Source organism: Caretta caretta, chromosome 2 (genome assembly GCF_965140235.1).
Source record: "Caretta caretta isolate rCarCar2 chromosome 2, rCarCar1.hap1, whole genome shotgun sequence".
NCBI lineage: Eukaryota > Metazoa > Chordata > Testudines > Cheloniidae > Caretta > Caretta caretta.
This window is the reverse complement of record NC_134207.1, coordinates 29,248,904-29,270,876: the sequence shown is the minus strand read 5'-3', so window position 1 is coordinate 29,270,876 and position 21,973 is coordinate 29,248,904. Positions and strand designations below refer to the sequence as shown.

General features: G+C 42.8%; 1 protein-coding gene across 3 annotated transcripts in view; it reads right to left on the bottom strand.

Moving 5' to 3' along the window:
- The window catches only part of CSMD3 (CUB and Sushi multiple domains 3), a 1,179,008-nt gene extending 1,157,539 nt beyond the window's left edge, over positions 1–21,469 (bottom strand). For all 3 annotated transcript variants that reach the window (XM_048841517.2, XM_048841518.2, XM_048841519.2), the window contains exon 1: positions 21,156–21,469. In XM_048841517.2, coding sequence (XP_048697474.2) covers positions 21,156–21,333 — 178 coding nt within the window. In that variant the 5' untranslated portion in view covers positions 21,334–21,469. The remainder of the gene's footprint in view (positions 1–21,155) is intronic.
- Positions 21,470–21,973: the final 504 nt, after the last annotated feature.

Genomic DNA, 21,973 nt, shown 5'->3' with positions numbered 1-21,973 from the left:
TGTACATACCATATTAACACAATATTTAATTACATGAAGACATACTAGTTTTTCCACAGGACTCACACTTCATACAGTGCACAGGATAAATGTGCAAAGGGGTTGAATTACATTTGTGTGCAGAACCATGAATCTAGCCTTTGGGCTAGAGAAGTGCCTTTTCTTTATCCCAAGATTGGAAATCCAAGCATTTGGAAATTAGTAAATGCTAGATTTTTGCCCTTTGTGTACATACCATATTAACACAATATTTAATTACATGAAGACATACTAGTTTTTCCACAGGACTCACACTTCATACAGTGCACAGGATAAATGTGCAAAGGGGTTGAATTACATTTGTGTGCAGAACCATGAATCTGGCATTTCCGAAATTTTGAATGAATAACTTCAGAAATTAAACAACATTGTTAACATAGTATTGTTGGGGTTTGTTTGTTTGTTTTTGGACAATTATTCTTTTAATTAATTCAGGAGATCTTACTGAAGATAGTTCAGTTATTAATGAAACACAGCAGTAAGCAGTTCCACTCCTCCTGATTCTTTTATGCCTTTCAACCACTCTTCTACAGCTGGTATTTTATTTTTGCAACTCTAGTGATTGAAAAACATTTACTGGCTTCAGTCACAAGAAATCTAGCCCACAATCTTAGTTTAATTTAAAGTATAATTACAAGAGAAAACTATATGTAATATAAAAATGTTATTCAAATGCATGATTCCATTAATAAAACCTTAGTTAGTTAAAATCAGTCAGACAATGTTATTATGGAAGATAATAATAATGGCATTTAAAATTCAAAGCTATAAAACAAATTATATTTAAAATATATGTAAGTAAGCCCAGGGCCAGATTCTTATCTTACTGATGTTGACTAGAAGTTTAGGATCTGATCCAACTCCTTCTGACATCAGTGGGATTTTCTCCATCACTTCTCTTGGAGTTGAATTGGGCCATTACCTCACAACTATTCCCAATGAAGTAAACAGGTACCAGAATCTAATCATAAGTAAATACTGTACTGGGGAGAAAAAGTATAATGGACACATAGAAACATATAATTTTAATAGTATTTAAAATCTAATTACATACCAAAAAACGATGTTAAAGGAATATTAAGATGGCCAACTCAGATTAGGAAATGCGAAAATTAACTTGCTTGTGCAACTTTATTTCAGCCCCTTGTGTGAATGCATTATGATTACATACTGTGTTTTCCACAGAACCCCTCATTCAATGTACAAAATGAATAGTGAACACTGAATAAGTAGCTATTCAAAATTTTGTTTTATTAATAAACATGAGTTTATGGAAAACAAAATTTGTGAACCTAACAATATCATTTTTGATGAGATTACAAATGTGGCTGATAATTGTAACAGTGTTGTTATAATACACTTAGACTTCTGTAAGGCATTTGACTTGGTATCCCATGATATTTGGTTAAAAACTGGAATGACAGAAAATCAACATGACACACATTAATGGATTAAAAACTGACTATCTGAGCGGTTTCAAAATGTAACTGTAAATGGAGAATCATCATCAAACAGGTAGCTTTTTAGTGGGTTCCTCAAAGACGAGTTCTTGGCTCTATGTTATTTAAGATTTTTATGAATAACATTGAAGAAAACAATCACTGATAGGTTGCCGGTGACACAAAGATTGGGTGAATGGTAAATACTGAAAAGGTCAGGTCATGGATTCAAAGTGATGTGAATCATTTGTTAAGATGGGCTCACGCAAACAGTGTGTGTTTCAATATGGCTAAATGTAAAGTCAGCCATCTAGGAAAAAAGAACACAGGCCATATTTACAGGATGGGGAACTCTAGGATGGGAAGCAGTGACTCTGAAAAAATACTTGGGCTGTGGGGTCTTGGCTGAACATTAGCTGAACATGAGCGCCCACTGAGATATAGCCAAAAGGACTAATGAGAGCTGTGGGTGTATAAACCTGAATATCAAGTACCTTTTTATTTGGCACGCCTGTCACTGCTGCTGAAAGAAAATGTCCAGTTCTGGTGTCCACAGTTCAAGAATGAGGTTAACAACTTGGAGAGGGTTCAAAGAAGACCCACAAAAATGATTAGAGAATCAGAAAACGTGACTCATAGTGATAAAAGAGCTCAATCTATTTAGCTTGTCAAAGAGAAGGTTAAAGGTAATTTGATCACAGTCTATAAGTACCTATATGGGGAACAGAAATTTGATAATAGAGGGGTGTTCAATCTAGCATACAAAGGTATAACAAGATCCAATAACTGGAAGTCGAAGGTAGACAAATTCCGACTAGAGAGAATGTACAATTTTTTAAAAATGGGGGTAATTACTTATTGGAACAACTTACCAAGGGTATTGATGAATTTTCCATCAATGACAATTTTAAATCAAGACTGAATTTTTTTTCAAAAGATATGCTCTAGTTCAGGGGTGGGCAAACTAAGGCCCGCGGGCTGGATCCGGCCCATCAGAGCTTTGGATCCGGCCCGTGGGATTTCCCCCTGTGGTGCTGCAGGCTCCACGCCACTCTCAGAAGCGGCGGGCACCACGCCCCTGGGGCCCAGGGGTGGGGGAGCAGAGGGCTCCATGCGTTGCCCTTGCCTCCGGGCACACCCTCCCCCCCGCAGCTCCCATTGGCTGGGAACAGGGAACCGCGGCCAATGGGAGCTTCGGGGGAGGTATCTGGAGGCGTGGCAAGGGCAGCACGCAGAGCCCTGTGGCCCCCCACCCCCCCCAGGGGCTGCGCAGGGCCGTGGTACTGGCCGCTTCCTGGAGCGGCGCAGCATGGGGCCAGGGCAGGCAGGCAGGGAGCCTGCCCTGGCCCCAGGGCACGCCGCTGCCACCCTGGAGCCACTTTAGGTAAGCAGCGCCAGGCCGGAGCCCAAACCCCTCCTGCACCCCGCCCCCCAACTCCCTGCCCTAAGCCCCTGCCTGCACCTCACACCCCGTGCACCTCAGTTCCCTACCCTGAACCCCCTGTCAGACCCTGCACCCCTCCTGCACCCCAGCCCCTTTCCCTGAGCCCCCTCCTGCAGTCCACATCCCTCCTGCACCCCAACCCCCTTCACTGAGCCCATTCCTGAACCCCCTCCCACACCCCACACTCCCTCCCACACCCCAACACCCTGCCCCAGCCCTGCATACAATTTCCCCACCCAGATGTGGCCCTCAGCCCAAAAAGTTTACCCACCCCTCCTCTAGTTCAACCACAGCTATTGGACTTGAAGCAGGAGCTAATTCAGAGAAGTCCTATGGCATTTGTTATGCAGGAGGTCAGACTAGATGATAACAGATGTCCCTTCTGGCCTTAAAAATCTGTAAATCTATGAATCATTCAATATGTGACCCATGTCTTATTTATCAAACACCTTACAGACTTTGCTCTGAAGTAATTATTAATGTATTCATTTTATGGCACTCATCAGCATAATATGAGTCCTACATAAATATTAATTAATTTATCTTCATAACAGCCCTGTGAAGGTGGTGTTAATATTCCCATTTTACTTATGGGAAACTGAGGCACATAGAGACTAAGGTCAAAGAAGTCCATGAATTTTGGGTGCCAAATCTGAGGTGCCTAAGGCCCCACTTTTTAGAGTATTTAGCATCTTACAGCACTTTATATATTTAGGATAGAGCTCTAATTGACTTAATTGGCAGATGTGAGCCTTCAGCACTTCTGCAAATCAGACCTTAAATATCTCTAAATGGGCACTCTGAATATGACTGGGACACGTTGTCCGTGGATTTCACAACTATTTGTTGACAGCAGAGGAAAGTTGAGACTCAGGAATCCTGGCCTGAATTCTAGCTTCTAGAGGAGAGTGTTCTCTACTACTTACAGACCCTTCCTTGATACTAAACTAGGAGGAGTGGTAGATATGCTGGAGGGCAGGGATAGGATACAGAGGGACCTAGACAAATTGGACGATTGGGCCAAAAGAAATCTGATGAGGTTCAATAAGGATAAGTGCAGGGTCCTGCACTTAGGATGGAAGAACCCAATGCACCGCTACAGACTAGGGACCGAATGGCTAGGCAGCAGTTCTGCGGAAAAGGACCTAGGGGTGACAGTGGACGAGAAGCTGGATATGAGTCAACAGTGTGCCCTTGTTGCCAAGAAGGCCAATGGCATTTTGGGATGTATAAGTAGGGACATAGAGAGCAGATCGAGGGACGCGATCGTCCCCCCCTATTCGACATTGGTGAGGTCTCATCTGGAGTACTGTGTCCAGTTTTTGGCCCCACACTAAAAGAACGATGTGGATAAATTGGAGAGAGTCCGGCGAAGGGCAACAAAAATGATTAGCAAAAAGAAAAGGAGTACTTGTGGCACCTTAGAGACTAACCAATTTATTTGAGCATGAGCTTTCGTGAGCTATAGCTCACTTTATCAGAACAGAACATCTGATGAAGTGAGCTGTGCTCATGCTCAAATAAATTGGTTAGTCTCTAAGGTGCCACAAGTACTCCTTTTCTTTTTGCGAATACAGACTAACACGGCTGTTCCTCTGAAACCTGTCAAAAATTATTAGGGGTCTGGAACACATGACTTATGAGGAGAGGCTGAGGGAACTGGGATTGTTTAGTCTGCAGAAGAGAAGAATGAGGGGGGATTTGATAGCTGCTTTCAACTACCTGAGAGGTGGTTCCAGAGAGGATGGTTCTAGACTATTCTCAGTGGTAGAAGAGGACAGGACAAGGAGTAATGGTCTCAAGTTGCAGTGGGGGAGGTTTAGGTTGGATATTAGGAAAAACTTTTTCACTAGGAGGGTGGTGAAACACTGGAATGCGTTACCTAGGGAGGTGGTAGAATCTCCTTCCTTAGAAGTTTTTAAGGTCAGGTTTGACAAAGCCCTGGCTGGGATGATTTAATTGGGGATTGGTCCTGCTTTGAGCAGGGGGTTAGACTAGATGACCTCCTGAGGTCCCTTCCAACCCTGATATTCTATGATTCTATGATTCCTCTCCTTTCCCCCAGAAGCCTAACCCCTTTTAGTCCTCTTCCTGCTAGCCTGTCCCACAGGCACTGACTTTGTGGGTGCTCTGGGGCTCAACCATCCACAGGAATGTCTGGCAGTAACAGTCTGGGCTTTCAAAGCACAGGATAGAATTCTCCCTGTTCTTAGTTATGTTCAATAGCAAACCTCAGCAGCCAAAGGCAGTTGCAGGAATAGTTCTGCTCAGCTGTGCAACTCTGGGATGGAGCATACTCAGCTACTCTGTGGAGATGGCACATGACAAAACACTTTTCACAAAATGATCTCTCCATATCTGACCTGTCAGTTCTTGTCCTCAAAGGAAACCTGCATAGAATGTTCAAAAGGCAAGCCTAGGAGCTTAAATTCATAATTTTATCTTACACCAAAAATCATGGTCTTAATAAAGACACTAGATTTATGGCTTATTACAACATCAGCCAGTGTCAGCTGACTTGGACTCATGGGGCTTGGGCTAAGGGTCTTTTTAATTGTGGTGTAGACATTCATATCTGTGCTGCATCCTGAGCTCTGGGACCTTTCCACCTCACAGAGTCCTCCAGCCCGAGCCCAAGTGTCTACACTGCAAGCCCAAGTCACCTGGCATGGATCAGCTGTGGGTTTTTTACTGCAGTTTAGACATACGCTCTGAGTACCTTTCCCAGACCTGAAGAAGAGCTCTGTGTACCTTGAAAGCTTGTCTCTCTCACAAACAGAAGTTGGTCCAACAAAAGATATTACCTCACCCAACTTGTCTGTCTGAGATGGCACATGAGCAATTTGGTCAGCACATAGGAGCTGTGAGAAGATGGAGCATAATCAATGCAGATGGAATTTTTACAGCTTCAAAATTAAATCACTGAAATAAAGCTAAGAAAACGGCTAAACCACTTTTGCTGGAACTTTCAATAAATAAATAACCAAAAATAAGATCAGCCTGAGACAAAAACCCAGCAGGAAAAATTTCAGTTCAAAATATTAAAGTTTGGCACAGTTATATAAGCAACTGAAAACAGGGTCTTATAATGGAAAGTGTCAGGCAACCCTAACTATAGGCATCACTACAACAATCACAACTGGTTAAAGAGATATCAAACTGTAAGTTTATTTTACAGTAATTCCTGGATGCATACATGAAAAGGGGCAAACTTTGGTTTGACTCTCCATTCTTTGATATCAGTGGTTGTTTAGGGTGTTTAAAGAATAGAGAATAAGTCAAGTGTTTGAGGTCACTGACAGCTTCTACAATTCCACCACCTTTTCAAAAGGCATATAGTTTGTCTTCATCACTATCTCCAAAGGCAGATGACCAGCTGAGAATATAGCAATGCTATAGTTATGGTGGAAATGTTAAACACCAAGGTGTATTTTGTTGTTTGTTGTTTTCCCCTCAAGGATTTATATATTTAATTCCCTTGTGAAACATTAAATAGATAAAGAGGCATTTAGAAGTGCTACAATACATGTAATGACAGGTTTGTTAGCCTTTCCACTATGAACTCCATGTAACATTAGGAACTTAGCATTTCCATCATTTCAGAAAATGTCAGACTGAAAGCTGGCACACAGATTAGCAGCCTGGATGCAAATTTGTTTACACAAAATATTTAAATCTGTTCAGATGTTTTTGATTCAGAGATCAGCCAGAAACTTTAAACTCTCAGGGTTTCTCATGTTTTTTTGCCAATTTCTATATCAAATTACAAGGTTTTTTTTCGCAAGCAGCTAATACTAAGTGGATTAATTGCTTTTCAGTTGTTTTAAGTTTGAAACCATTTGTTTGGCTTAGTATTTGAGGTTGGAAAAAAAATTCAGATCTTGTGCTGTAGCTACTTTATTTAAACACCCTCTCGCCCCCACAACAGCATTCTGCAACAGTGCAAAAAGCTTGATAAATACTCCCAGATTTTATTACTTCCTATTTTATTAGAATACAGTTGGACAACCTGCTGAGGATTGTAGCATGAGAAACTAAGTAGAAATAGAATAGCTAGATCCTACTATGTTCTGAGTGGTGCTGAGTGCCCTCAACTCCCATTGATTTAAAAAACAATTAATCCACTTTGTATTAATGATATTGACTTCTGTGTGAGTGTGAGGGTGCTTTTTATTGCTCAGGAGGAACTCAGAACCTTACAGGACTGTGCCCTTACAGATTTCCAATTTCATCAATTTCGTCCCTTGCCTGGTATAAACAGTTTGCAGTATTGTCAGGCTGAACTTTTATAGAAAAAATATTTTGTTCATATAGCAATCTGTTATACTCTCATTGGAGTCAATGACAAAACTTCTATTGGTGTCAATGGAAGCAGACCCTAGTTCAATCTACACTAACAGATCCTCTAAAGAGACTGTTATTGCATGATAAATCTTGTTACTTTTTTAAAATGTATTGACTTTTCCCTATAAGTAGTAATGTGTTTTGAATAGAAGGGGATGTGTCCATCATTAATCATAATGCAACATAACACAGAAAAGACAGCAATAATTCATAAGAAGAAACAATGAGAATGTAAAATATGGGAATTCAGTAGTTAATGAGAATATGGGCAAGTTGAAAATTATTTGTAAGAGACAGGTAATCATGAATAATTAATATTAATATAGGACCCAAAGGAATGCACAATCATCCAAGTGTACCAGATAAAGAATAGGCTCCTTACCCTAATGAGCTTAGTAATTAAAGACATAAGAAATTATGGTACATAAGAAACAGTACATATAAGCTTTGTGAAGACAAAAACAGTGGAAGAAAGTGAAAGAAAAAATGGATTAACTCAATATATCCAAATGAGTTTGGCCAATGAATACTCACCTGCAATGTGATGTATGTGGGTTTATTAGTGAAAGAGCAAAGTTCCTGGGAATGCAGAAAAGCCAACTCTCAAGTGACAGGCGCATTTCTACCTTGAAATGCATCTCTGTAGAAATGGCTTCATGAGGGTTCCACGTTCATTGTATCTCATTGCTTCCATGTTGAAATTGCTCAAGTAAAAGATGTGTGTGTGGGGGGGGGGTTGTTGTTTTTTTCAATTATCAACCCCACAAATTCACTTGGGCTTTGATAGCCACGCAGATTCTATTCTACCGTGTGCATCAACAGAATCAGAGGTTCTGCCCGGCCAATTATGCCCTGGGTGAAACCCTATTTTTTTAGATTATGCATTCACACATTTGCCTGTGTAATCTCATTAGCCTTCAGTAGGTTGCAATGAGTAGGAAAATAGCAGGGACAGCAGAGGAGAACTCAGAGGAGGGGGCAGATGTCAAATGTGGAGGCAAAGTCATCCATTAAATTTGACTATAGTTTCACAAGCTCCACAAGGTTTAGAGGACCCCTGCCTATTCTGTGAGGATCAAAACCATGCCCTAAAATGAGCATGCAAGAGAAACTCTAGAATCCTGACATTGCAGTGTTTGTAGTCTATGGCAAGAGTCCCAGTGACTTCAGTGGCCTATGAGAAAAGATTAGGGAATACTAAGGAACTTAGTAGCACATCCCTGGGAGCCCTGGGAAGCTAGGATGCAGGAGTCACTGAATATGGGGATGTTAGAGTCTAGCTGCCTATGTTGACAACTGTTGATGTTATTGGTTGTTGTCTTCTCAGTGTTCGCTTACTATACAGACAGAAGCATTTTACATAAATCCCAAAGCAACTCCATGTTGGGCAAACACTTTAGTGAGAAAGTAATGTTGTAATGATGTTACGAAATTGACATGACATTGATTCTGTCATGCTTCATCTTTTACTTGAGCCTCAGAACTTTCCCCTTTTCCCCCTCCTGCTGAGGACAAAGATTTCACTGTGTGTATCACCTTTGTTCATATGTAGGAATTCTGGTAGGCATGATGCTGGTGCAGATTCTGCTGTTGCCTTCCTCCCCTGTGCAATGGACTGAAGATTAAGCCACATCATGGCCCCAGTAGGAGCTGAAAATGCATCTCTGAAGTACAACAATATTTACATCCCTCTGCAGTGTGGGGACCCTACTTTCACTATGCGGAGGCTGAGGTCTGAGTTTGGGGAAAAAAATTTCCTCTTCTCCTAAATGTGGTACATGGAGGCTAATTCAATGGCATCTTTTCAGGACCCACAAAGGCCTTCAAAAGACATGTCTTCCCAAATGTAAGTAGTGCTTCATTTTCCCAGGAAAGCACTGCAATGACTCAAGTAAAAGGAAGGGGGTGATATTGCTGGCAAAGTCTCTGAAGCTAAGAATAGTGTGGGTCATGTGAGGAGAATGAAGATACTGTGGATGATCATCCCATTTGCGGAATGGGAGAAAGTAATAGATGTCAGGAGCAGATGTTTAAAGTAAAAGCTTTGGCTAAAGGTCTCATGGGGATATTGGACAAGAGTATGGCTGGATAGCTAGTAGAGAAGTGGGCTTTAATTTTCCATTTTTGTATTAAAAAATCAGCATGACAAGCATTCTCTGCAATCAGTTCACCTCTGCAGTGGCACAAAAACTTTTTTCTAGTCCACAGAACATAAGATATTGCACATTTCTTTCTTAAGTCCAGGATCTGTTATGTATCTTAGATTAATATAATTCTGAAGAAAAATGGAGACATTTTAGCTGGTTATTGTGCAAGGATTTCTTGCCAGTTCACTTGCTTTCTTCCTTGCTTTATTTCCATTTGAAAGCTGCTAAGAACTTTGAAATGTTAGAAGTAGCCCTGGGAGGGATGGAGTATTGGTTAGAGTGCAGGTGAGATGATCTAAGGTGCAGATCATGTGTTGTATCAGTGTATTACATGTATATCATCACAATGTAATCATACACACACAAATATGTATATATAAAGTTGCATTTCACTGTCATAAAGATGTTAGAGAAATTGTTTGGGCCTTGCCATTTCAATTACATATTATCATTATATTTAGACCTCCTATAATACTCATGAAAACTCTCATGTCATGCAAGCTGCCCTACTGAAATCTATAGGACCATTTCTATGGCTGATTAAGGAGAGTAATGTTTAGCAAATACATGATTAGGAACTCTCTTGTGGAATGGACTTTTAAAAGAAGACACCTGGTGAGCACAGACATGTTTAAGAATGACTACATAGTTATGTATAAGAATAGGTTAAGCATGTTTGACAGAAGTGCAGCTATCGGCTTCCCCCCCCCCCCCCAGCAATATGCACACATGAAAATTCACAAAAGTGAATGGGCTGGATTTAGTACGGAGTTGTGTGCCGTGGATATATACAGAGATCTGTGACCTTTATTCTTTTTCTTTTGTTTCTCCTCCTTTCAGTTAACTGCACAGATCTCCCAGAGGTCAGAATTTGGACATTTGTTTTTCAATTTATTTCTACTCTTGAAACCACAGAAGTGTCATGTTTTGTAGGATCAGAGGCTGTTTTTTTGTTGTGACAAATGTAAAGAAAATATTAGCAAAAGATGAAAAGAGTAAAACAGATGTGAAAATTGTTTCTGTTCCTTTGTTTTTAATTCTGTTCTTTGTTTTTGTTAATTACTTCTACTTTTCAAACTTTACCTAATACTTAGAACAAGTTTTATGATTGGATACAAAGTAAAAATGAAATCCATTCATGTAATTGAAGTTGGGAATATTCTAAACTGAAATCTCGATTTCTTTACCATTGTCAGCCACCTATTACTAGTTGTAGAACATTTTATTACATAACCGAAATTTTAATAAAAAAATATTAAAACCCGGTTGTAACCTGGCAGTAGTTCAGCGTATGTCCTGCCAAAAAAGCACAGGCACTCTGTGATCTTACAGACATAAAATAAACATCTTGTTATTCCAATGTCATTACACTGAATTTAGTAGGCCTACGTTTAAAGGGGTTGACATGCTCAGCGGTATGACATAAAGACACAGAACATTTTCTAATTGTATTCAGAATATATAATTTATTTTCTTCATCCAGAGCCATAGACAATTTACTTTAGCAACGCTGCAGTCTGTAATGCAATGTGAGATTTCCAAAGGGCACTTCTATTGAATATTTTTAATGTCTTGTGAAATGTATTGTCTCTCTTGTGATTTATTTTTCAGAGACAAAAGAAATATCTGTTCTGAAAACTGCAATCCAAGATGCAGTGTCAATTTAAGCTCTCCAAGACCCTATTCCTACTACTATTGAAGCCAGCAGAAGCTCTGACATTGCCTCCAATGTGACCAGTGTCAGGTTGTTTATAAGCTTACTTTAAACCCTACTTCATAAATGCCATGGCCCTTTGGATCAAAAAAGCAAAATGTAACTTTTGAGCAAAATGTTAAAAAAAATGTTTTAATTATACAAAATAGAAAATTATAAATAAAAATTACAGAGTAATCAAGAGAGCAAATTACGGCATGATGTGAAGTTTCTGAGTACTCAGTGTCCTGAATAACCAGCTAAGCAGGTCAAAAAAACCTCTTGCATTCAAGATCTACTATTTCAATGTGATGAAGGGAAGAAGAGGGACAATAATAATACTTTGCACTTCTGTAGGTTCTTGCCCTTTGAGGATTTCTACGTATGTTTAAAAACATCAATTAATTCAGTCTCACAATGCTACAATGATGAAGATAAGGAATATATAAGGATCATTTTACCCACCACTGAAACGCAGCCACCTCTGAGATAGGATGTGTCAAACTGTTTAAGAGATTACAGCAGCAACACGCAATAGTTCAAGGCAAAAAATAGCATCAGCGTATCTCTCCTTAGTAGAAGTTTTCTTACCACTGAACATCATTTTATGGAAACTAGATTAACAAAACTGTTCCTAAATCAATAGGTGTAGATAACCATGTCATTTAATTCTGGATGTGCCACAAGTAACATTTCCTTTAATAATTGGCATATTTTTCTGTTCATCAGGCCTTTTATTAGCACTCTGTTACATATCACTACTTGCACTGTAATTTTGTTAGTGAAACAATTTATGTGTATTTGTATATTTTCATTGGAAGATTGTGAATATTATGAATAGATGACAAGCATGGGTGTAATGGATGGGTTAGTGGACATGAACATTTCAGATTTCTAGCTACATCTCTGTAATCTAAAGATGTAGTCTATTGAATTTCAAAATAATGTCAAATACAGATAGATCCAAATAGGAAATAGTCAAGCAGATACATCAAACATCTACAGTGAGTTTGGGTTTCTTCCTTCTATATATATAATAGATTTTAAGGCCAGGAGGGACCCTTATGAACATCAAGTCTTACTAGGGTGATCAGATAGCAAGTGTAAAAAATCGGGACATGGGGTGGAAGGTAATAGGCATCTATGTAAGAAAGAGCCCCGAATAATCGGGACTGTCCCTATAAAATCAGGACATCTGGTCACTCTAAGTCTTACCTCCTGCATAACACAAGCTACAGAACCTCACCCAGTAGTTTCAACATCAAGCCCAAAGCTTCTGTTTGATCTATAGCAAAGATCTTCAGTGTTGAGTTAAAGACTTCAAGTGATGAAGACTCTACCACATCCCTCAGTAAATTGTTTCTAAGGTTAATTACACTCACTGTTAAAAACGTGCAGCTTATTTCTATGATATAATATAAATAAGACTGCATGATGATCCTGTAGGATCCATGGGAAGCTCCCAAGCCCATCTCTTTGTATCCACATGGTGTCTTATATTTGGAGCATGCAGAGGTGTAATCAGGAAGGCCAAAGCATAATTGAAGTTGCAACTAGCAAGGGATGTGAAGGGTAACAAGAAGGGTTTCTACAGGTATGTTAGCAACATGAAGGTCAGGGAAAGTGTGGGGCCATTACTGAATGGGGGAGGCAACCTAGTGACAGATGATGTGGAAAAAGCTGAAGTACTCAGTGCTTTTTCTTTTGCTTCAGTCTTCACAGACAAGGTCAGTTCCCAAACTGCTGCACTGGGCAGCACAGTACAGGGAGGAGGTGAGCAGCCCTCAGTGGTGAAAGAACAGGTTAAGGACTATTTAGAAAAGTTGGACTTGCACAAGTCCATGGGTCGGGAACTAATGCATCTGAGAGTGCTGAGGGACTTGGCTGATGTAATTGCAGAGCCATTGGCCAGTATCTTTGAAAACTCGTGGCGATTGGGGGAGGTTCCAGACAATTGGAAAAAGGCAAATATAGCGCCCATCTATAACTGGCTCTGTGGATATGGGGAAAGTGGTGGATGGGATATATCTGGACTTTAGCAAAGCTTTTGATACGGTCTCCCACAGTATTCTTGCCAGCAACTTAAAAAAGTATGGATTGGATGAATGGACTAGAAGGTGGATAGAAAGCTCACTAGATCATCGGGCTCAACGGATAGTGATCAATGGCTCGATGTCTAGTTGGCAGCCAATATCAAGCAGAATGCCCCAGGGGTCCCTCCTGAGGCCAGTTTTGTTCAACGTCTTCATTAATGATCTGGATGATGGGATGGATTGCACCCTCAGCAAGTTCGCAGATGACACTATGCTGCGGGGAGAGGTAGAAACGGTGGAGGGTAGGATAGGGTCCAGCGTGACCTAGACAAATTGGAAGATTGGGCCAAAAGAAATCTGATGAGGTTCAATAAGAACAGGTGCAGAGTCCTGCACTTAGGACGGAAGAATCCCATGCACTGCTAAAGGCTGGGGACTGACTGGCTAAGTGGCAGTTCTGCAGAAAAGGACCTGGGGATTACAGTGGATGAGAAGCTGTATATGAGCCAACAATGTGCCCTTGTTGCCAAGAAGGCTAATGGCATATTGGACTGCATTAGTAGTAGTGTTGCCAGCAGATCAAGGTAAGTGATTCTTCCCCTCTATTCAGCACTGGTGAGGCCACAACTGGAGTTTTGCATCCAGTTTTGGGCCCCCCACTACAGAAAGGATGTGGACAAATTAGAGAGAGTCCAGCAAAGGGCAATGAAAATGATTAGGGGGCTGGGGTACATGGCTTATGAGGAGAGGCTGAGGGAACTGGGCTTATTGAGTCTGCAGAAGAAAAGAGTGAGGGGAGATTTGATAGCAGCCTGAAGGGGGGTTCCAAAAAGGATGGAGCTAGGCTATTCTTAGTGGTGGCAGATGACGGAACAAGGAGAAATGGGCTCAAGTTGCAGTTGGGGAGGTCTAAGTTGTATATTAGGAAAAAACATTTCACTAGGAGGGTGGTGAAGCACTGGAATGGGTTACCTAGGGAGGTGGTGAAATCTCCATCCTTTGAGGTTTTTAAGGCCTGGCTTGAGAAAGCCCTGGCTGGGATGATTTAGTTGGTGTTGGTCCTGCTTTGAGCAGGGGTTGGACTAGATGACCTCCTAAGGTCTCTTCCAACTCTAATATTTTATGATTCTATGTCTGTTTGTCTATGACTCTTTGGGGCAAATGTCACACACACACAATGATGCTGTCTGAAGATTTTATCTGCACTTTCTTATAATGATCTACATAACTCATGAGTACCTTTGCCATTTATGAGTAACCTCATCATCCCCTGATAAACCTTTATACTAGGGCTGTCAAGCAATTAAAAAAATCAATAGCGATTAATCGTGCGATTAAAAAAAGTAATCACGATTAATTGTGTGATTAAATAATTAATTATGATTAATCACATGATTAATTGCACTGTTGAACAATGATGTGATACCATTTATTTAAATATTTTGTGTGTTTTCTATATTTTCAAATATATTGATTTCAATTACAACACAGAATACAAAGTGTACAGTGCTCACTTTATATTTATTTTTATTACAAATATTTGTAAGAAAAACAAAATAAATAGTATTTTTAAATTCACCTAATACTGTTATGGAATCCCTTTACCATGAAAGTTGAACATACAAATGTAGAATGATGTACAACCCCCCCCCCATTCAAAAATAAAACAATATAAAACTTTAGAGCCTACAAGTCCACTCAGTCTTATTTCTTGTTCAATCAATCACTCAGAAAAACAAGTTTGTTTACAGTTTCAGGAGATAATGCTGCCCTCTTCTTGTTTACAATGTCATCTGAAAGTGAGAACGGGCATTTGCATGGCACTGCAAGATATATTTACATGCCAGATGCGCTAAAGATTCACATGCGTCTTCATGCTTCAGCCACCATTCCAGAGGACATACATCCATGCTGATGATGGGTTGTGCTTGATAATGATCCAAAGCTGTGTGGATCGCACATGTTCATTTTCATCATCTGAGTCTGAGTTCATTTCATCATCTGAGATGCCACCCGCAAAAGGTTGATTTTCTTTTTTGGTGGTCTGGGTTCTGTAGTTTTTGCATCAGAGTGTTGCTCTTTTAAGACTTTTAAAAGTATGCTCCACACCTCATCCTTCTCAGATTTTGGAAGGCACTACAGACTCTTAAACCTTGGGTCAAGTGCTGTAGCTATCTTTAGAAATCTCACATTAGTACCTTCTTTGCCTTTTGTCAAATCTGCAGTGAAAGTGTTCTTAGAACAACAGCATGTGCTGGGTCATCATCTGAGACTGCTATAACATGAAATATATTGCAGAATGCGGGTAAAACAGAGCAGGAGACATACAGTTCTCCCAAGGAGTTCAATCACTAAGTAATTAACATATTATTTTTAACGAGCATCATTAGCATAGATGCATGTCCTCTGGAATGGTGGCAGAAGCATGAAGGGGTATATGAATGTTTAGCATAAATTCCTTGCAATGCTGGCTACAAAGTGCCATGTGAATGCCTGTTCTCACTTTCTGGTGACATTGTAAATAAGAAGTGGGCAGCATTATTTCCTGTAAATGTAACCAAACGTGTTTGAGTGATTGGCTGAAAAAGAAGTAGGACTGAGTGGCCTTGTAGGCTCTAAAGTTTTACATTGTTTTGTTTTTGAGTTCAGTTATGTAACAAAAAAATTCTACATTTGTAAATTGCACTTTCACGATAAAGATATTGCACTACAGTACTTGTATGAGGTGAATTTAAAAATACTATTTCTTTTGTTTATAATTTTTACAGTGCAAATATTTGTAATCAAAATAAAAATATAAAGTGAGCACTGTACACTTTGTATTCTGTATTGTAATTGAAATCAATATGTTGAAAAATGTAGAAAAACATCCAAAATATTTAATAAATTTCAATTGGTATTCTATTGTTTAACAGTGTGATTAAAACTGCGATGAATCGTGATTAATTTTTTAAATCACAATTAATTTTTTTGAGTTAATCACGCAAATTAACTGTGATTAATCGATAGCCCTACTTTATGTGACACCATGCACTTGCACAGGCATGAACTGTGCTTATCTACTGTCTGATAACAATTAGTGAAACAACATTTAGACAAGGCCTGCAGTGTCTGCTATTTTATGTATGGGGACTTCTGGAAAGGAGGGGGTGCAGTTAAACATCCCCTCCCAATTCTTCCCTAACTTAAACCAGGCTTGTCCTTTAAAGTCCTGGGCTTGTCCTTTAAAGTTATGTTCATGAGGTTGAAGATGCAAGGCAGCACTTATCGGACTGTATATTCCCCTGCCTTTTGCCAGGTGCAGGCAGGGGTGCTGGAGCAATTTGTACAGTGTGGGTGCTGCCAGCCATTGAACCAAACTGCATATGATGGAAACCTCTTCAAGCTGGGGGTGCTACAGCATTCCCCCACACCCCCAGTTCTAGCACCTCTGGGTCCAGGAAGGCGAGAGCCCTTGAAGGGCACTAGCATGGGTGGTTATTTTTCTATCCTAAACATCACAGGCAAAACCTGCCGCGTATCCATCGCGTTAGAGCCTGAAGAGCCAAAGGGCGGCTAATGATGCAGGTGTAACTGACTAGGCGCCGCCCGGGCTGGCTGGCCCCACAGGGCCCATTGCTAAGTGAGGGCGCGCAGCTCGCTGCCTGCAGGGCTGTGTGGGCTCAGGGCAAGTCCGCGGCGGCGCTCGCCTGTTGCTCCTGCCCATTCTGGGAGGCAGTGAGGTGACGAGCCCCCGTGGGAGCCCAAACTCCCCCAGGGCAGGGAAGGGGCCAGCTAGTTCTCCTGGGCGGGGCTTTCCCCCCTGCCAGCGCCTTGAGAGGCAGGGGCAGAGCCCCGCACTCAGCATAGTGCCCCCACAGGGGGCTTGTTAACTTTACAGTCGTCAGCGCAAACTTCCCCAGCTTCCAGGAAGGGGCGCGGTGCTGGGTGGTGCGTCTTTGCGCAGGAGGACAGGGCGAAGGGGGGTGTCTGTGCGGCGGCCGCTCAGCTGAAAGTCCCCAGGACGTGGTCAGGTCTCTAGTAAATACCCCCCCCTCCCCCAGAACTGCAGCCGCAGCAGCGATCATCTGGCGAGGATCATCCGCTTCGGCGCCCCGAAAGCTCATCGTCCAAAAAGCCTCCCCTGGGTCAGTTCATGCCCCTCGCACGAAGGGCAGCTTCTCCCCGCTCCCGTCCAGCCAATCGATTCGGGAAAAGGCAACAAAGAGTGAACGGGAAACAAATGAGCCGCGTGTGGGAGGCGGGCGAATAAATATAGGGCGCATCTTCTCCCGGCTAACTAGCCCCCCGTGCCACCCAGAGAGGGGGCAGAGAGACCCCTTCTATCTCCCGCGGCCTCTCCCTCGCCGCGGGAAGGGTCACCGCAAGGAGCCAGCGCAAATCTCACTCTTTTCCCTTTCTTTTCAAAGTTACCCTGGCTCAGACAACCACAGCCCCAGCCTGGAGAAACCCCAGCGCAGGGAACGCTTCCTCTTCCCAACCCCAAGGACGCTTGCGGCTCTCGGACTTTGGGCGGCAGCTCAGAGGAGGTAGAAGAGGCATGTCCTTGTTCCCTTGCTGGCTGTTATTTTCACGAGCAGACAACGGGTATCTCTCCCAGTCCCAGGAGCCGGTTCTGGACAGCCAGGGGCTTAGGGCTTTACCTCCAGCACGCAGAGAAACCCGCTGCAGCGCCGTGCACCATTTGTGGGCACGGAAGGGCTGCCAGGGCTGATGGAGTTGGGCGGGGAGGATTGACTCTCTGCGTCTCCAAAGATTAGTTGGTATTTTTCCTGCCTAAATGACGTTCTCGTTTATTCCTGTTCCTAAGGGTGCGTGGGAAGGTTGAGGGGATGGGAGAGTGGAATCGGTGTGTACACATTTCCAGGGAATAAACCGCCCTGCCGCTCCAACACAAATGTGTCTCCCAGCCGGGCAGCTGGGGCAGGGATGACCCTGCTTGGCAATGGCGATCATCTGTGAAGTCATCCTCCTTGCACTTGTGAAAGGTGCCGTTTCTTCGCTTTCCTACTCCCCTGCAATCCTGGGAGGACTGACTTGGCAATTGACCAACTGAATGGCTCTTCTCCTGAAAGGGGATTGTGTGAGCCGTGCATGCTCTGAATTCCCAATCATTGTAGCCCCGTTGTAGGAGTTCTGACATACGTATTACTAGGGTTTTTTGTGGGGGGGTGGGTTTTTTGTTTGTTTGTTTGTTTGTTTTTTTACCGTGCAGGCACAGGCATTTGGGGAACTTAACCCTTCACTGCTATTGGTGTAGAAATACAGAGGCGCGGGCCGGAAATCGGTGCCGAGATCTGAAATTTCCAGAAACTGTGAACGCGTGCACATAATGCACATACAAAAATATGGGGGACCCCCACACCCACAATAGACACAGACATTGGTATAAGCTTCCCCGAGTAAGATGGGACTTGGAAAGCAGATGTAGAGGTAATGGAATTATCCTTGGACCAAGACTTTAGGGGGCAGTAGTAGGGCAGACAGTAGTGGCATGGGACCTCTAGAGGCAGGAGCAGAAAGAGACTCCGGGAACACACCATCCTGCGAGACAGTGATAAAATAGCCACGTTTGGGATGAAGCCGCAATGAAAGGTACTGGCTGGTGGGGCCTAGGCAACCCTAGCAGTGTCAGTGAGTGATAAGGAGGCAGTGGAAGAGCAGACAAGGACCTGGCAAGCAGGGACCATGATAGGGGGCCTTGGCATCAGTGGGGTGGGCAGATGCTGCGTGTTTGGGTGTCCCCTTTCTTCCAACAGCTGGAGTGCTTGCAAAGGGCAGATATTCAGTCTGTGCACCTGCCAAGGTTTCCGGGAGCAGGGGAACCTTCCTGACACAAAATGTAAATCCAGGTAAAATGCATTCATTCAGGGAAACGTACAGCGCTCACAAGACGTGCAATGCTGCTCTCAGCACAGGCCAATACTTTCCAACCTGGCACTCTCAAGGGAATCCATATCTAGGCATCCGGTCTAAACCTGTCTGATGCTCATGTGCGCTGAGGATCTATAACTCCACCTGAAGTCTATGGCGTTCAGCCCCTGAGATATCTGGCACTGTATTTTGACAATTGTACCCCTGAGAGCATCTTTCTGAATGTACGTGCGGCCAGGAAACACAGAGGCGCTAATATTGTGCAGTCCTGGCTTCATCCTGTCAATGGAGGGTTTTCTGCATGTCTTCCCAATTTTCGCACTGAATATCTGTCGTGCTTCTTCCTTTCTCCCCGCAAGGGCAACTGTAGCTGTTATTCAACAGCTGCTATGAAAACTTACACTCAAGCCACGGTCAGCACCCCACAGCCAGGAAAAAATCATATATGTCTTTAATTTTGTAGGATGCTGCCTCCACGCGACTCCTATTCACAAAGCAACTGTTTCACAATAGCAGCTGCCAGAGTCATCCATTAACCAGCATAGCCTTCGATCAGGCACATTTCAGGGTAATACGGTTTTGCAGAGAACAGACTGATGACATTCGGATGAAAACACGTCACACAGAGAATGTATTAATGAGCTCGTTTTAAAAAAAATGACCCACATGACATGGTTTGGTCCTGATCTCTGAGCCAAAGCGCAGACCTGTTTCAGAAATGGGCAAACAATCTGGGACCAGCTTGCTTCAAGGTACGTAAACACGGAAAAGCTTCCTGTAATTAGAAGGTATATTAAAATTCCGGGCATGCTTCCGCGCATCAGCTATAGTGTCGAGATAACGTGCGATGAGGTAAACCCCTACAACAACACCCCTAGGAAACATGAATTATCATTTCCAATGGGATGCAAACGGAGCTGCTTTCTGTGTGGGAACAACCAGCTGCAACGCTCTACAATCAACTGTTTCATAAAAGCCCAACGCAGACAGCAGTTCAGGGAAGGCACCCGTTTTAACAAGAGAAACCTCCATACAGTTAGTAAGGACGCAACCTCGATAGGCAACAACCGAGTCTTCAAACTCGGAGAGGATCGATACTGTCTACTAGACATTCTGGGTGCGTGTGTGTGGCGCAGGGGGTAAACAGGGGATTAATCAGAAATTAAAGAATTATCCACAATCAGAGATTATTTTGGGTATCGGAGAATGGCCAGCAGGATGCGAAGAGTCCCAGCGCAGATCCCTTTGCTGGAGACACACTTGGTGTGGGTCAGCACTTCCCCATGTAGTGAGATCTGCCTAATATTCGAGGGGCACATTGTTCAAACGACACATTTCTTTTTGTGATGCCATTTCCCTGTACCTGTTTGCACCCAATCACTTAACGCAGATCCTTATATTTCAACTAAAGACTTTCTTTCTGTCCTCCATACATTAAAAAAAAAGACAGAGAGAGAGAGAGAGAGAGATACGGGGCTCGATCTTTGAACTCAACGGCATATCATGCCTTCAAAGATGATTTTTTTTTTTAACACAGCTGTTCTGCAACCAAAGAACCCGGCATGCATACACACGTGTGTGAAAAAGCCTTTATGTCTTTGAGATACATTACATACACTCGCACACCCCCCCCGCCCCCCGCCCCCCCCCCCCCCCCCCACACCGTGCACCTCTCTAACTTTCCTTACGGAATGGTTAAACTAATCAGTGCATTGATACAAATATTCCCGCAAAGATCCGTTTGTTTGACCGGAGGCGGGGGGGGGGGGGGGAAATCCCCACCACCACCACCCTAGAAAAGTCATCCACTGGGTTTGGGCTTGAATATACACTAGTTAGAGGCTATATGAACCAACTCACGTATCCGTTTGAGCATACTGCAAGAATATTTATTGAGCCTCAGCTCAGTCACTGCATTGAACACCAAGGCTTGCTTGGCTGGCAAGCAATTGCATTTCCTAATTCAGAAGAGAGCTCTGATTCAGCTCCTTCTCTTCCCCCCACCCCCAACCTTTTAATTATCATGTATTTGTTCAAATTGTAAAGTACCCCCGGTGAAACCTTTGTAAAGGGCGAGAACTCAGAACGCCCAGACCGAAAGCAAAGGGTCCCCTACAAAATGCCCCCCAAACACCACCCTACCTTGCACATAGGAAACCAGCAATAAAAAGACGAGGTTCCAAAATGTAAATCCACTTTTAATCCCCATTTTCTTCAGCAGCATGAAGTCCAGCCGGCCACATTTAGTACATCCCCTGTCCCAAAAGTCTGCTATTTTCGACTCCTTTGCACGGATTTCCCCTTTGCAGATCCCTGTCATATTATTCGGGGGAGCTCCTAATTCCTATTCCTTGGCCAGGCGCAGTGGAATTGTTGCTGTTGATGGTGCGCGGTCACCGCTCAGAGTGAATGGTGTTTCTGGGATACCACAGCAACCTTGACGAGGACTCAACCATCTCTCCAACAGGGGCACAGAGTCTCAGCTACTCTCGATTGTGTCTCTTCCTTCCCCCACCCCTCCCCGTTACCCCCACCTTCACAATCAAAAAACACCACAATTCTGGCTTGTTACAGCATCCCCCAGGAACCCAGGGAGAGCATCTTAAAAGCCCAGACAATCTCCTGAATGAACTCCGAACAGTATTTGCTATTGAGGTTCTTCTCTCACCCCCCCCCCCCGCCCTAGAAGATCAATTCTGCCCAGGAAAGCAGCTCAAGAAATAATACACTAGTGGGATTTTCATAGTTGCCTGAAGGAACATCTAGGAGCTAATGCAGCAAGATACATCCATCCTGCTGTCGTTGGACAGGATAATCCGTAGCATATTATTAAAAATGCGTCTGTGATGTTTAAGCCTGGGAGCATCACCACTCTCACATAACACACACACACACAAACTAAATTGGTGCACACACCTTTCATAGTAACGTGTTGCTCCTGGAGCTGCGCTGGATTTTTT